Below are 15372 nucleotides of genomic sequence, written 5' to 3'. Positions count from 1 at the left end.
GCTCAAACACTGAGGGCCACCGTGTTATAAAGGACCTACTACTTCCTGACCTGACAAACCACCTCAGAACCAGCCAACAGGTAAGAGGCATTACAGGGGCAGGGCACCTCTAAAATGGACTGGTCCTCTTATGTCTTGGGGGAAGATACAGGGTGATTTTCTGTCTAAAGTCTTCTAGCAGTAATGAAGCCACAGCAGAACTAAAATTGCCTTTGCAATACTGGGTCTGCCTGATTCCTCAGCTCTCCAGAGAAGTACTTGAGGGCACAGATGTCTTTCTGATCTTAGAAACTGTGAGAGAGCAGGCCATCAGTAAGGTCACAGGTACTCTGCCCTCTCACAACTCTCTTGCCTGTGTTCTTCAATAGAGATTGTTGCTCTGCTTCTTACAGGAGAGATTCACTGCTGCTCAGCATGGCGCGGACTACCTCATACTTGATGCTCATCTCTTGCCTAATGTTTCTGTCTCAGGGCCAAGGTGAGATCTTCCCACCATGTCCATTACAATCTAACCCTCAAGTTGTCACTCCATCCCTATGCATATTGATCCACTTACAAAAAGGTGGTCATCATCAGAGGTTGTTTTAGCATTGTTTGTTGGTCACTACTGCTGCTCTAATCCCATTGAAACATATCCTTACCTCCTTAGGAGGTTTCAGATGAAATTTAAAATTACCTTTTGTCCATGAACACTGCAATTGGAGTTAGTTCATTGAGTTAAATCTAGACCTGACTGTAGGCTTGGAGAGATGTATATGTAGAAATTAATGGGATTTAGAACTAAGGAAAGCCTTGTTTAGGAAACGCCAGGAAAGCCTTGGAAAAGGTAATATCCTAGGCCCCAGAAAAGATGGGGTAGTGGAGGTAGATAAATTGGTACGTTCATCAGTTGTTCATTGTGTGGTCTTATCTTGAGTAAAGCAAGCCTGAGAGAGAACAGCAAGTATGCAGTAGGAAAGGACTGAACTGTATAACTATGTTCCCAAAAAGGAATCTCAAAATCTCCTACTTCACTTTCCAGAATTTATCCTGCCCCGTGGATCTCCTTTGAATCCCTCTCCTTTTCCAGGCCAGGAGGAACAGCCACAGCAGCCCTCCCCCAAGAACAGATGCCCGGAAGGCACCAATGCTTACGGATCCTACTGCTACTTCTTTTACCAACACCCTGAGACCTGGGTTGATGCAGATGTACGTGTGTGAAGAGAGCAGTGTGGAGGAGGGAGAGTTAACAAAGTAGGGGCAGCTGTCATTTTCCAATGTCCTGTGTGGCTTCAGTGAGCCAAGTCTGATCACTTGCCTGTCTGATCAGTTACCCAAACCCTACTCCTTTAATTTGTCCTGTCCATTTTGCACCTTTCCAGCATAATTGCTGGTGGCCAATGAGACCATTGTCAGCAGTGTCTTCTGTCCTCATCCTGATAAATCCTCTGCATAGACCCAATCCTCTGGATAGACCTAATATGCTCCTCAAATCTTCCTCCTCTATTGAATCATCTCTTTTCTTCCCCACTGCAGCTCTTCTGCCAGAATATGCATTCAGGAAACTTGGTGTCTGTGATCAACCAGGCTGAGGGTGACTTTGTGGCCTCCCTAATTAAGGAGAGTGGCACTAATGACTTACAGGTGTGGATTGGCCTTCATGATCCCAACAAGGTCAGTCTGCATCCTCTATTATCCCCTTATTATCAGGTTTGACACAGAAGTCCGAGGTCTCACACCTCAAAAGCCAGTTTTTGTAATATTCCTATGAAAGCGACTTCTCTATGGATTCTTCAACGTGTGGGGTACTGAGGTTCCCTGTAGGCTTGGAAAGAAATTTAAAGGTGACTTTCCTGGTGAATTTTTTGTGCAACTGGTTACTGAATGTGTTATTCTCAGCTTAAAAGAGAGCCCTTTGAGACTATTTAGAAAAACAAGCTAGTAAAAGAAAATACTGCTGGTGTTTGGGCATGTGGTGCTACATTAAATAATAGATCAACAGCTCACGAACAGCCAATGGCATGCTGAATTGTGAGTTATGGCCTGAAGAGAGAAAAATTAAGGCCCACTTTCTATAATGAAATTTTATGGAGTTCTGAGTGAAATTCAGAAGACTTATTTGGTAGGACAAGAAGAGGGGCTTGGCATTCCAGGGATGGAGAAGCTTAGACCAAGAACAGAGGAAATGATGATATTCAGAAGGACAGTGAGGGTTATTTTGCTGTACATTCTTGGTGGGTTGCCCTGAGTGGTCATCCAGACCAAGTGTTTCTATCTTTTCCTGAGTAACCTCTGTCCCTGTCTGGTCCTTCCTGCTCTAGAACCGCCGCTGGCGTTGGAGCAGTGGCTCCCTCTTCTCCTACAGATCCTGGGCAGCTGGATACCCAAGAACTACTAGTCCTGGCTACTGTGTGTGCTTGTCTTCAGACTCAGGTGAGGCATAGAAAGTCCACTCATCTGTTGCCCTAATTTCCTATTTAGCTCTGGGGATGACTAGAGGATGGGGGCATAGAAAATGTGACCTCTTCATCCAGGAAATGAGTGGTTCCCTTTGCTTTTGGACCTGAGTCCTAGAGCTAGGAGGGAACACACACTTTCGGGTCCTCTAACTCTGACTCTTCTCATTGGTTTGTAGGATACAAGAAATGGAAGGATGAGTCTTGTGAGAGAAAGTTATCCTTTGTCTGCAAGTTTAAAAGCTAGAGGCAGCTGAAAAATGCATGTCTAGAACTGTTCCTGTATTTGAAATGGAGTTAAATGAATCATTTCTTCAACCAGACACTCACTCTCTTCTCTACTGAGTTTTCATTACTGACCTTCAGTATCTTTACCAACTCTGTTTTTGGAGCCTTAAAATAATGAAAATAAAAACATTTTCCCTTGTTCTGTGGTCTTCAGTATCCATTATTTCCACTGCTGATGCCTACATGGTTGGGATAGAAGTGATTGTAATACTGGAGCTAGTTTTGGTCAAGGTAACTTTTTAAGACTTTAACCACAAATCATGTGTGATGGACTCCAGAAGTTATGAATATAGAGTGGCTTTGTTTATGAGATGATTAAACCAATAAAAGTCCTGGGTGTTTGGGCAAGCAGTTAAGATGCTGGTTAGGATGCCTGCATTCCACACTCCCACATCTGAGTGCCTGAGTTCACTCCAAATTCTGGCTCCTGATTCTAGCTTCCTACTAATGTAGACAGTGTGAGGCAGTAGTCATTGCTCCTGTATTTGGACTCCTGACAACCATGTGGGCAACCTCAGCTGAGTTTCTGAATTCCAGCTTTGGTCTTGCCTTGCTGTAGGCATTGTGCACATTAAAACAAAAATCTTCTCATTTTTCTTGAGAAGTAGTGAGTCATAGACAGAGACAAATCTTCCATCCATGGATTTACTCCCCCAAATGCCCCATCAAGACAAAATCAGGAGCATGGAACTACATCCAGATCTTCCACATGCATGGAAAGTATTTAATTACTTGGGCCATCATCAACTACCTCCCAGGATGCATATTAACTGCATTGGAAGTGGAGTATCTGAGGCTCCGACCAAACGCTCCAAAATGGGAAAGAGGCATTCCAAGCAGTGACTTAAGTCACTATTCCAAAAGCCAGCCTCCATTGTGCGCATCTGAGGAATAAATTCTCTCCTCACTCTCTCTCTCTCTCTGCTTCTCAAATAAACATTTTTTAAAGATAAAAGTTTCACCACAAGCCACATACTTGCCTGCACCCACTATGAGTTATGGAAATTATTGTAGTATTGATCCATATATGACTGGTGCATTTGATTTTCTACAGGAGTTCACATCCTCAGGGTCTGAGTCATACCTGTGCTCAGTTATGCAAGTTGAAGCCATGACTGAAGTGATCACTTAAGGAGAATTGTAAGAGCTTGAGTCCGGCATAGACTTGGTGGTAGACTGCCTAGAGGTCTATAGGCCAGCAAAGCTTGTGAAAGGACACTCTTTGAGTAAACAAAGGATACAATAATAAATAAGATATACAAGCATACTTAATTACCACATTAAAGATCCTAGCTCCAGATACATTCAAATTCTGAGAATTGGACCTTTAACAACTTAATTGTAGCAAATTAATTTTGTGTGGACATAATTCAGCCTGTAACACCACAAATATACCATTAACATCATTCAATGTGACTTTATAAAACAGTACATTCTAAAGACACAGGTTGAAAGCTTACATTATTACAACAAATACAAAATCCACATATATGCTCACTATAGGAGATATGACTTAGATTCAGAGTTACAAATTGAAATAAAAAGGGTAGAAAATTTACATCATGTGCAGCAGCTCAAACTGAAGTGTTTGCCCTAATATCAGACATACTAGATTTACAGTGAAATATTTTACTAAAGAAAAAGAAGAGAGAGATAGATCCAAGATGGCTAAATACGGTGTAGCTATGTTAACTTCAGCTGCTCTGGGATATGAAAACAACAAAGGTGGACCACGTTTCCAAGGAGCTGACTGATGGAAATTTTTGGCACAGCACTGGAGAAGCAGCAAAGACTCCATGGGACAGAAGAGAGGACAGGGACACCGCTGCAGCCAGCTGCATCGTTCAGTCAGCTGCTGGCTATGAGCCTCTTTCCTACCATGACCAGGTAGGAAGAAACCGCTGTGCAGCCTGCATGCCCTGCTGCTGGCAGTTTTAGCTGAGAGAGACCGCCACAGTCACCCACTGACTTCTACTGCAGCCTGGGAGCTGACTGGGGTCCCAGCACCTGCCTGGCCTGGAGCAGGGAAGCTGCCCTGCTTCTTCCCCAACCCCACTCCTGCAGCGGTTCATACTAGACAAGGAAAAGCTGGGCAGTACTCATCAGTGCTGCTACTACCAGCATCAGAATCAGCACCAGGCGGAGATGCCGTCTTCTTAAAGAGAAATGAGAGGAGACTGCAGCAGCTAGTGTTGCTGGTGATATTGTCTGACAGAACCCTTTGGACCACACAGACTTTGAGGGCAGCCTGGAGCACCAGCTGGGAGCCAAAGGGCCCACCTAAACCCATGAAGTGAGAGCACATTGACTGCTTTTTATCCATCCCAAGAAGAAATCAAGAAATTCCTAGAAATGAATGACGACCACAACACAATATAAAAAAATCTATGGTATACAGCAAAAACAGCATTAAGATGGAAATTTATAACAATCAGTGACTACATCAAGAAATTGGAAAGGCAACAAATAAATTATCTAATAATGCATCTCAAGGACCTAGAAAAACAAGAACAAACCAAACCAAAAATTAGTAGATGGAAAAAAATAATTAAAATTAGAGCAGAAACAAATAAAATTGAAACCAAAAAAATGGTACAACAGATCAGTGAAATAAAGATCTGGTTTTTTGAAAAAATAAACAAAATTAATACACATTGGCCCAACTAAACAAAAAAAGTGAGAAGAACCAAATTAATAAAATCAGAGATGAAAAAGGGATGCTGCATGAATACCACAAAAACAAAAAACCATCAAGAATTACTACAAACAGCCAAATGCCATCCAACTGAAAAATCTAAAAGTAATGGATAGATTCCTAGACACATACAGTCGATCAAAACTGAGTCATGAAGACAGAAAACCTAAACAGACAAGTAACCACACAGAAATTGAATCAGTAATAAAGACCCTCCCAACAACGGAAAGCCCAGGACCCCATGGCTCACAGTTTCTTCCACTGTGGACTTTTCCTTGGGGTCGTAGGTCAATTACCTTTCTAATGATGTTCAAGTGCTAAGCTTATATAAAATGGGACCTTAACATCTAGGTGGATGTTGTCTTCCAGATGCATGCAAGTCTTCCAAATAAGGGGCAGAAACCATGTCTCCCCTGTTTATAGGGGCACCCCAGGCTCCAAACATCCTCTTTATAGTCATCAAATTCCTCACCCAGGAGCTCTTCCTGGTCACAATACTTGGGGGTCCCATGAAGTGTGTCCAGTTGTTGTTCCTCAGTCAGACCAAAGCCCAAAGTTAGTTTAATGTTCAGACAGCATCTAAGAGTAGTTTTCCAATCTCAAGTCTCAATGCACAATGCACTGGTTATAGCCATAGTACAGAGCACAAAAAGTCCAATTAAACATCGGACAGGACTCTTCCTTCTGTACATGCGACACTCTGCCAATACTGTTTGAGGTCCTTGCTTGCTTGCATTTACCATCAGAACACTTACTCTGTTTGCTCTATTCTTTATCTGCAACAGCCTTATGAGGTCTGGGTGATGTAGGCCATTTTTAGGATTTTTGATCTTTCAGGATTTCAACATTTGCGATTAGAACATTCAAGAATCACATTTTTTTTGGATTATAGTCCAAATGCAGATAATTCAACAATAGAAGTTGGAGACTTCAATACCCCTCTTTCAAAAGTGGATAAAACATTTAGATAAACATAGAAACATAATACTTGAAAATATTCTAATTGGAACAGATATTTATAGAATGCTCACCCAATGCCAGAAAAATATGATTTGCAAGTATAAAAGGAACCATGTGCCAGCAATCAAGAATTAAAAAGAATGCTAGGAAAAGGTGACTTTTTGACAACATCAAAAATAATGAAATTTTTAAGAATCCATTTTTAGGATGAGTGTTTTACATTGCATTTAAGGCACCAACTGGGACCCATATCCCATATTAGAGAGCCTGGTTTGAGTACTGGCTCTCTCCCAGTTTCAGCTTTCTGCATAGCAAACCCTGGGATTCAGCAGTGATGGCTCAAGTAGCTGAGTTTCTGCTTCTCATATGGGAGATATGGATTGATTTGCTGACTCTAGGAATCAACCTCAGTCAGGAACCGTTGTAGGTATTTGGGGAATGAGTCAGTGATGGGAACTCTCTCTCTCCATTCTCAAATAAATAAATGGAGAAATGAGAAAGAAGGGAGAAGAAAAAAAGAGAGAAAGAAAATTCATCTTTAAAAAGAAACGAAAATCTTGTATACTAAAAACTTCTAAACTAAAAAAATTAAGTGGCATTAGAGAAGACTTAAGTAAATGATGAGATGTATCATGCTTGTGGGTTAGAAAACTTGATAATAAAGTTGAAATACTTCCCAATCTAGTTGATAGATTTATCACAACCTCCCTCAAAGTCCCAGCTTTTCCTTTGCACATATTGTTAAACTGATACTAAAATGCATGTGGAAATTCAGAATACCCAAAATAATCTTAATACAGAATAGCCAATGCAGTATTAACAAAGAACTGTGTTAGGGGACTTAAACTTGCAGATTTCAAAACTTACTACCAGGCTACATAATGAGAAAATAGGTGTTAGAGGTGCCGATTTCAGATCCAGAACTCAATACCATGCTCCTCATTTCTGTATTAGACTTTGTGAGAACTCTCTCCACTGTTCTGATTTCTTCCAACATTCTGCTCACAATTACTTAAACCTTTGCTGAGATAATTTGGGTTTTTCCCTACAGCTGTCTTCTTCTGATCCTTTACCAGAATTGCCCTATGCTCTTAGTGTAGGCTTCTTCTAGCTTGCACCTCCAAACTGTTCTAATCTTTGCTCATTTCCAAGTTCTAAAGCCATTTCTACATTTTTGAATATTTTTTATTGTTACAACTCTACTTCTGGTACTAATCTTAGTCTATTATTTCTTACTACAAAACCCCAGAGACTGGGCAATTTCGTATAAATATAAATTCATTTTCTCACAGTTTTGGAGATTGAGAATGTCAGTTCAAGATGCTGGCACCTGGGAGAACCTGTTTGTTGCATCATCATGTGACAAAGCATGGAAGAGCAAAAAGGCAAAAGGGAGCTGAGCTTGCCCTTTTACCAATGACGTTAGTCCTTACCCGTGAGGGTGGAGCCCTCATATCTTACTTTTCATGGTCTCACCTCTTAGCATTGTTGCATGACAATTAAATGTTACCATGAGTTTTGGAGGGGATATACATAGTTTGCTCCTGGTTCTCCTATCCTCTGGATTAATTTGAGTCTTGGTTGATATTCATGTCCTATATTAGCACGATGGTTATTTCTTAAATGATTATTTGGCACACTCCTTTTCTCTTTCCATTATTACATAGCCAGAGATACCCTGGGGTTCAGATACCATCTATCTACAACATTCTGTTCTTTCCAGATATGTCACAAGTTTATAGTTTTACGTGGTGGGTAGTAGACCATACATGTAAAGGGCACAAACTCTGGTATCAGGTTCACTGCACCCAAATCCTGTTTTTTGTGGATTTACTGTTCTTCTGAGGAAAGGATCTTTTCACATGAGAGGGAACCTAGCCTGGTCCCCCAAACGGCATCCATATTCCTAAGTCTCTGATCTTAGAGCAGTTTATATTTCTGTTGCTCCTGTGACTAGTCTTAATGTGTGTGTGCAAATGGCTCTAAACATAGCTATGGCAATTTACTTGAAAATTATTATTGTTGGATCTTTCCTCAAGTCAAATCTGACCCTCCATTCTGTAAGGATCCAGCCTGACATGACTGAGACATCTTGGGGTCACTTCTGTCCTGCCTTCTGTGTGATCCTGGACGGCATCCCAACTCTTATGGGATAAAAAAAAGTAACTGCTCTTATCCGATGCATGAAATGTCTCTTATTAAATGTTAATATTTTTTGAGAAAATCTAGGTACATTTTGGTTGATCTCAGTCCACCTTTATCTATAAAACCCTTTTTGTCCTGTCTCATGGCTCAAGGGTCCTTTTGTCTGGCAATCACCAAAGATATGCTATCAACCATAAACCCATAATAATTACACTGCATGTAATCCTGGATTTTTCTACCTCTTTCTTCAGTCCCATGGCACCTTCTTCCTTTGGCAGTTTGCTCCCATGTATCCAAAACAAACATCTAGAAGTACATTGAACATCTGATAGTAGTTCTTGTCAGAATGATTTCTCCTTGGAAGTCTCAAAGGAAGAAATATAACCTCATCTGCAACCTAAGCTACTTAATTAATGACCCAGATATGAGAAACTTGAGGCAGTCTTTTCACAAGACAGAGGAAAAATGGAAGAAGTGGTGTGGTGGTTAGGAAACGTGTGAGACTGTAGAAACCCAGGGGAGGATACAGCAAGTTAATATTGGGACTTAGCATGGATGGGAAACTTTCATAAATCAACACAGAACAAAAATAAAAACTGCTGGAATGTGCAGAGAAAAAAGAGAGCAGAGTGGTGCTAGACACAATGGGCTTGGCAGTTGATAGGAGTTTTAGCTCATTTATTTCCACTACTGGCTGATGACTAAATCACTTAAATTATCTAAATACTTGTCTCCTTGTGAGAGGGAGGGTTGAACATTATGTGATCTCATCTACTTACAACATTCCGTTCTTCTCAGATATGTCAGAACTGTATAGCTTTGATAAGGGTAAGTGGTGTAGTTAGGCAAAGGGCACAGAGCATGGTGTCAGACTCTCTGGACTCAATTTCTGGCTGTTTCATTTACTGTGATTACTGTGTGACCTTGGGAAAGTAACTGTGCTATGCTTTGCCTAAGAGCTCTTTTATAAGATATATACTAAGAAGGAGTTAACATATTTAACACACTTAAAATATTTCTCAGAATGTGAAAATTACAATGCAAGTGTTTGCTCTAATAGGATGGCATAACAGAAATATTGTAGTCTAGCAGATGGTGTATTTGAAGATGTTATGCAAGTACATAGAGAATTATAGTTTCGGCTTTCATTGTCAATATCAAGTGCTTAGCAGAAAGAAATTTCAAGAGTTTAAGGTGAATAAATCGTCATCATGCCCATTCTCCTTTTCTTCTTCCTCCCCGTCACATCTGGCAATAATTCTGAGGTGATATTAGAGTTTATTAATTTGAGGCAGCAAGGTGTAAGGTAATAACCAAGGTCTCGTTCAGCTGTTCTGAGTGATTTTCTCTTTCCACAGGCTCTCCTCAGAATTTGCCTGGCCTGGAGAGGAGGCTTCTATGGAGAATGATGTCAGGAAGCCAACAAATTCTGTTTGCCTCTTTCCCCTGATCCAAGGTGGGATGCTCCATATCCAGTACTATTGCCTCCCCTGCCCCCGTCCCTGTGTCCAACAGATTATCTGATTCCCAGCTCACACACACTCTGTCCTCTTCCTGCTGCCCTGTCATATCAGCCATCACAATTCCTGGAAGGTCTCTGCCCATTCCTGGGCTGCTCAGAGCCATGGGAACTGGGCATCTGTTCGCTCTGGGGAAGGGCAAAGCCCATCCTGGACTTGGGCAGTTTGCCCACCTGTTTGTGGGAAGGGTACTTCACCTGCGACGATTCCCAGGGTGTACCAGGAAGAGGCTCTTTTTGAATTATTTTGTGTCAGTGCCCTCTAGAGGGCTTCCGAGTTTTCACACTTGACCTTCCCTGGAATTAAAATTCAAGGATTTCTTTAGAGATAAGGAATTGAAACATATCTTCCGTTTCTGCATTTGAGAAATGTGCAGCTTTTCTGAACTCCATACCCCAAAAGTTCTATTAGGTAACTCGTGGCTTGATAGAAAATGTGTTTCTGAGTATTCAAGGACGTGAGATACACAGGAGGGAAAGGTTGTGGATGTTTTTCTGTAATAACTCTTTCGTTCGATGATGTTTGGTGTCCTTTATTTCCACGGACATGTGCTGAGACATGGGGAAGAGAGAGGTGGGGCCCAGACTTGCTCTGTCCTTCAAAGACTCCATCAAAATTTCAGATTATCTGATCCCAAGTATTTGTGACCATAGGTAAGGCTTACTCAAATCAACTTTCTGCCCCAAATCTTACACATATTTGAGATTCTACTGCTTGTAAAAGACAAATTCAATTGAAGGCTAAGTATTGGACATTTGGTATCTTATACTCACTTCCCCTTTTAAGCTCTTCTCCAAAGCTGTGATCAACAGGTGCTTATTTACTGAAATCTATCAGGCTTGAGAGAGTTTGGCCAGACAAATGTAGAGATAATTAAATAGGAGGAAGTCAGCAAGTTTGGTTAAGATAATGAAATGACTCTGGAGCAAAACCACTTGTGTTGAATCAAGCTCCAATACATAGCAGCTCTTTGATCTTGGTTAAGTTAGTCCTTTTCTGACCTTCTGTTTCTTCATCTGTTAAGTATGAGTTGAGTTCCTAATAGCACCCATATTACCAGATTATCATGGAAATTATGTATAGCTTTTAGAACAGTGGCTGACACATACAGTATGCCACAGAACCCTGTGTTAAGCAAGTCAGAGCTTTTCTTAGAAGCAGAAAAGGTTAAGTTTTAAGTGGATTCTGTTGTATCTGCAGAGCACAAACAGACCATAAGAAGTCCTTGGTCCATCCCATACTCTTCAGTTTCTTTTCTTTCCAATCTAATTTTTACAAACTATTATTAACATTCCTGCCAATGGTTAAAACAAGGGGGGGGGGGTTTGGCCCTGTGACATAGTGAATAAAGCTGCCACCTGCAGTGCCAGCATCCCTTATGGGCACTGGATCAAGTCTTGGCTATTTTACTTCCAGTCCATCTCTCTGCTGTGGCCTGGGGAAGCAGTAGAAGATGGCCCAAATTCTGGGGTCCCTTCATCCACTTGGGAGACCCAGAAGAAGCTCCTGGTTCCTCATTTCGTATTGGTGCAATTCCAGCCTTTGCGGCCAATTGGGGAGTGAACCAACAGATATAACACCTCTCCCTCTCTTTCTCTCTGCCTCTCCTTCTCTCTCTGTATAACTCTGACTTTCAAATAAACAAATCTTTAAAAATAAAAACCAAACAAGAATGTGATGATTTCTTTTTAATAAGTCTAAAATCTATTACAAGTGTGGAAAGCAGGGAAGAGCTACTGGAAGAGGGCCAATAGCACCAAAAGTCAGGTGCAATATTGAAATTTCCTAAGCCTTATTGGAAGATTGTTAAGAAACTGCTCCACTGGGGACACGTTAGTACTGGATTTCCAGGATATTTCTTTCTGCTGTCAAAAGACTTCCAAAGGGAGTTTAATGGGAAAGGCCTGAAATGACTTTGTGGGATCATTGGAAAACTAGGCTAGATGACAGGGTCTTGAAAATTCTAAGGACAAAGAGGTAAATCACAAAGGATTGGTAAATGTGGTTTCCTTCAAAAAGAGGACCAAAATCCTCAATTTTGTCACCATACATGTGGAATTTGACAGACCACTTATGAAAAAAAATATGGGTAACTATCTTAATGTATATATAGCTATTGGGTCAATAAATATTCTTATCAGATATTTGTGCCAATTGTTATTTTACATATCTTTTTAATATCTTGCTAGTTATAACATATTTTATTATGTATTTGAAAATTGTGAAGGACTATGACAGGTTCAGCCAGGTTCACTCTAACAAAAATAAATAAAGCCAGGATGTTAATAGAGTTCTTGTAATAGTAACTATCATAAAACATTCTGCCAGAACCAATATTCACAGAGCAGACCATATAAAATCTTACACCAAAAGTACTTTTACAGGGTCATCTCTCTGAGACTGTCGTTCAATGTTCGTCTAACATCAGTTGCTTGTGAATTATTATAGCCAAAGTTATTGTTTCAAAATATCTGGTATATTTCACCTCATTTCTGCCTTTTAAACTTTCATGGGCTTCAACTTCTGTATGCATACCTATAGTTTATTATGGCATGCGTATTTCCACCGCAATGCTCTGCCATTCCCGAATAAATATCATTATTCTTTAGAGAATCGCTTTCTCTCTCTTATTGCTGTTTGTTTTGTTACTTATGTTAACAAAGTATTGGATATTTTAATCCGAAATTCCCTTGATTGTTGGAAATCTCCTTTATGTAAAGAAAAATGCTTACATTTTGGAAAAAACATGCCACAATGTATTTGTTCATTTAATTTTTAGAAGGTAATTGAGTAATTGTTCTAAGCAAGATAACGCTGTCATAGTACCGAGTATGCTGTACTCTTCCCTACTGTGTCCTTTGATAACTTTAAAGAAAATGACTGAATCTTTTATTTAAAGAAAAAAGAGACATATTTCCCCAGTTGTACACTTTTAAGAATGCATAACAATTTTTAGCTAATTTGCTTTATTTAGAAATTGCTAACTTAGCAAACACATATGAAACTGCTGGTCAGCATAAGCAATACTAACATTTGTTACCTTTGTCTAAAATCTTTGGTTTTTATGTTACAGGCAAAAAGTAATTATAAATTAATATTCATAAACTGATCCCTCTGTGTAATTTGCTTATTTATTAAAGACTACTCAATAAAGAAATAAACCTGAGGTAATCTTGAGTTCTTTCTTCCTTCATCTTATAATCCAGAATCAGATCCAAGACTACTATATTTATAATCTTGCAAAGTTATTTAACTGTGTTATGCCTTCATGTTCCATCATGTATAAAATTAGAATATTCATAGTACTTGCTTCATGGGTTGGGCTTGATGCTTAATTATGTTAGTGTAGAGACTATGTAAAATGTCTGGCACCTGCTCAACATTGAATAAATATTGACTATTATTATTGAGGAAAGAGAAATGTCCATTTTGAAGTAATAAAAAATGGACACCTTTTCATAAATTATGAATTATGTCTTCTGTTTCCAATGTTGAAAACAATCTGAGAGACAATCCATTCCAAGGATAATCACATCAATTGCAATAGGACAACTATTGAGGTAGAACTCAATGTTAGTTGGTCTTTGTCTATAGGTAAAGGCTTTAGGACAATTCTTATGAATGATTACTTGAGTGATATTTCCTTTAGAGATATTAATATAAGAACTGTAGCTGCACATTCTTCAAAGAACAAAGCATTGGCATTACAGGCCTTTTTCTTTTTCCTCTGTGATTTAATGCACTTTGGGCCTGAAAGGCAGAACTTAGGGGAGGAGGTGTGCAGATGTTCATGTGGAATTATGGGACCTGCTGTAAGTGTTTCAAGATCACAGATTTTCTCGCTTGATGGGGAACTGAATCTGGTTTCTGCAAGGTCCCTTGGAGAGAGGGATCCACTTCAAGAACATTCAGTAAACAGAGAACTTCATCTTTGAGTATTTCTATTTTCCTAAAAGTCGGATTACAGCACTGCCTTTGGATCGTAGTACTCTGAGTCCTCTGCATTTACTGGAATCTGTTTCAGGAGTCTTTCTCTGACCCTGACCCTGACCCACTCCCTAGTTGCTTCAAATCCTGGACTCTTTTTGCCATAAACAAGATGTTTTAATTTTTGTTTCAAGAGGAAAAGTTTAAACTGAATGTTTTGCTGGTGCAAGATGCAGAATGAAGGAAAGAGAAGGGAGGAGTATAATGAAAACACTTGAGATGTAGAAATGAGAGGGGAGCAAAGCATCCAATGTCTTGTTTGGTAGGGAAACCAGTTTTCTACCTGAGAGAATATGTAAGTTTTCAAACACCTTAGAAACTTGGCATCTGGAAGTGGATGCTTTCAGATCTGGGAAAAATAAACAGCCTGTGTAGACTTTGAAACACTTCCAATCACTGCTTCTTCCCTGTCAGAGGGCAGTTCATTTGGAGCCTGATGGTGTGGGGAGATGTCAACATGAAGCTGGCAAGAATCTGCTACCAGCTGTTCTCACTGAATACTGAGATCCAGAGATGGGCTGGAGTCTTCTGAAAAGATCTTCCACATCTTTTTCTTGGTGAGCATTCCTGAGTTTTACTCAAGGGAGAGCTGGCACTGCTGGGATGCAAAAACAGATGGGATATATAGTTTGCAGAGCTCCGATTTTGCTGGCAGATGGGGGTGGTGGGGTGTTGCGGGTGCCAGGAATCTAAGTGGTGACATACTACATTTAGTAAGCTGCTGGCATGTGTGTATTTTGTTTAATTAGCAGTTTTTGTAAGTCACAAGCATATGCTTTGTCACTTCTTGTTGTTTTAATGGTAAGCTATTATGTACTTTAGTGAATTCTTAAGTCTTTTCTAGTGAGTTGCAGTTATAATCAGCAAATCAGTACCATGTGTCATCATTTCCTCTCCTGCTCAAGCCTTATCATCCTCCACCTTCTTGCAAAGAAGCATAGTGAGGATATACAAAAAAGAGGTAGATGCATTCCATCATCAACTCCTTTATGAGAATGGAGTAGGGGGAGGTACTGGAGAAAGCCACTTGGGATTGAATCAATGGATGGAAGATCCTCTCTCTCTCTCTCTCTCTCTTGCTCTTTCTTTAACTCTGCCTTTCAAATAAATAAGTAAATATTTAAAAAATGGTCACTGTTTGCATGAGATATTATTTCTTGATTTGAACTGTACTTGGTCAGCTCCAAACCAGTCTTTGTTCACTGGTAGCTTTAAATGAGGATTAGCTTTTGACATTTTTGGACAAACATCATGAACAAGAGCACTCTCTCTCTCTCCCTCTCTCTCTCTCTCATATACACAAACACACACACACATGCATGAACACAAAACACTTTTATAA

General features: G+C 40.0%; 1 protein-coding gene across 1 annotated transcript; it reads left to right on the top strand.

The window, feature by feature from the left end:
• The first annotated feature begins 414 nt into the window (after positions 1-414).
• Positions 415-2682, top strand: LOC133772209 (lithostathine-1-alpha-like). Its single transcript, XM_062208720.1, has 5 exons — positions 415-478; positions 1070-1188; positions 1516-1653; positions 2301-2412; positions 2615-2682. The coding sequence occupies exons 1-5, from the start codon at positions 415-417 to the stop codon at positions 2680-2682; spliced, it is 501 nt and encodes a 166-aa protein (XP_062064704.1).
• Positions 2683-15372: the final 12690 nt, after the last annotated feature.

Source organism: Lepus europaeus, chromosome 13 (genome assembly GCF_033115175.1).
Source record: "Lepus europaeus isolate LE1 chromosome 13, mLepTim1.pri, whole genome shotgun sequence".
NCBI classification, from domain to species: domain Eukaryota; kingdom Metazoa; phylum Chordata; class Mammalia; order Lagomorpha; family Leporidae; genus Lepus; species Lepus europaeus.
Note: the sequence above shows the minus strand (reverse complement) of the source record. Positions and strands in the feature narration are given on the sequence as shown.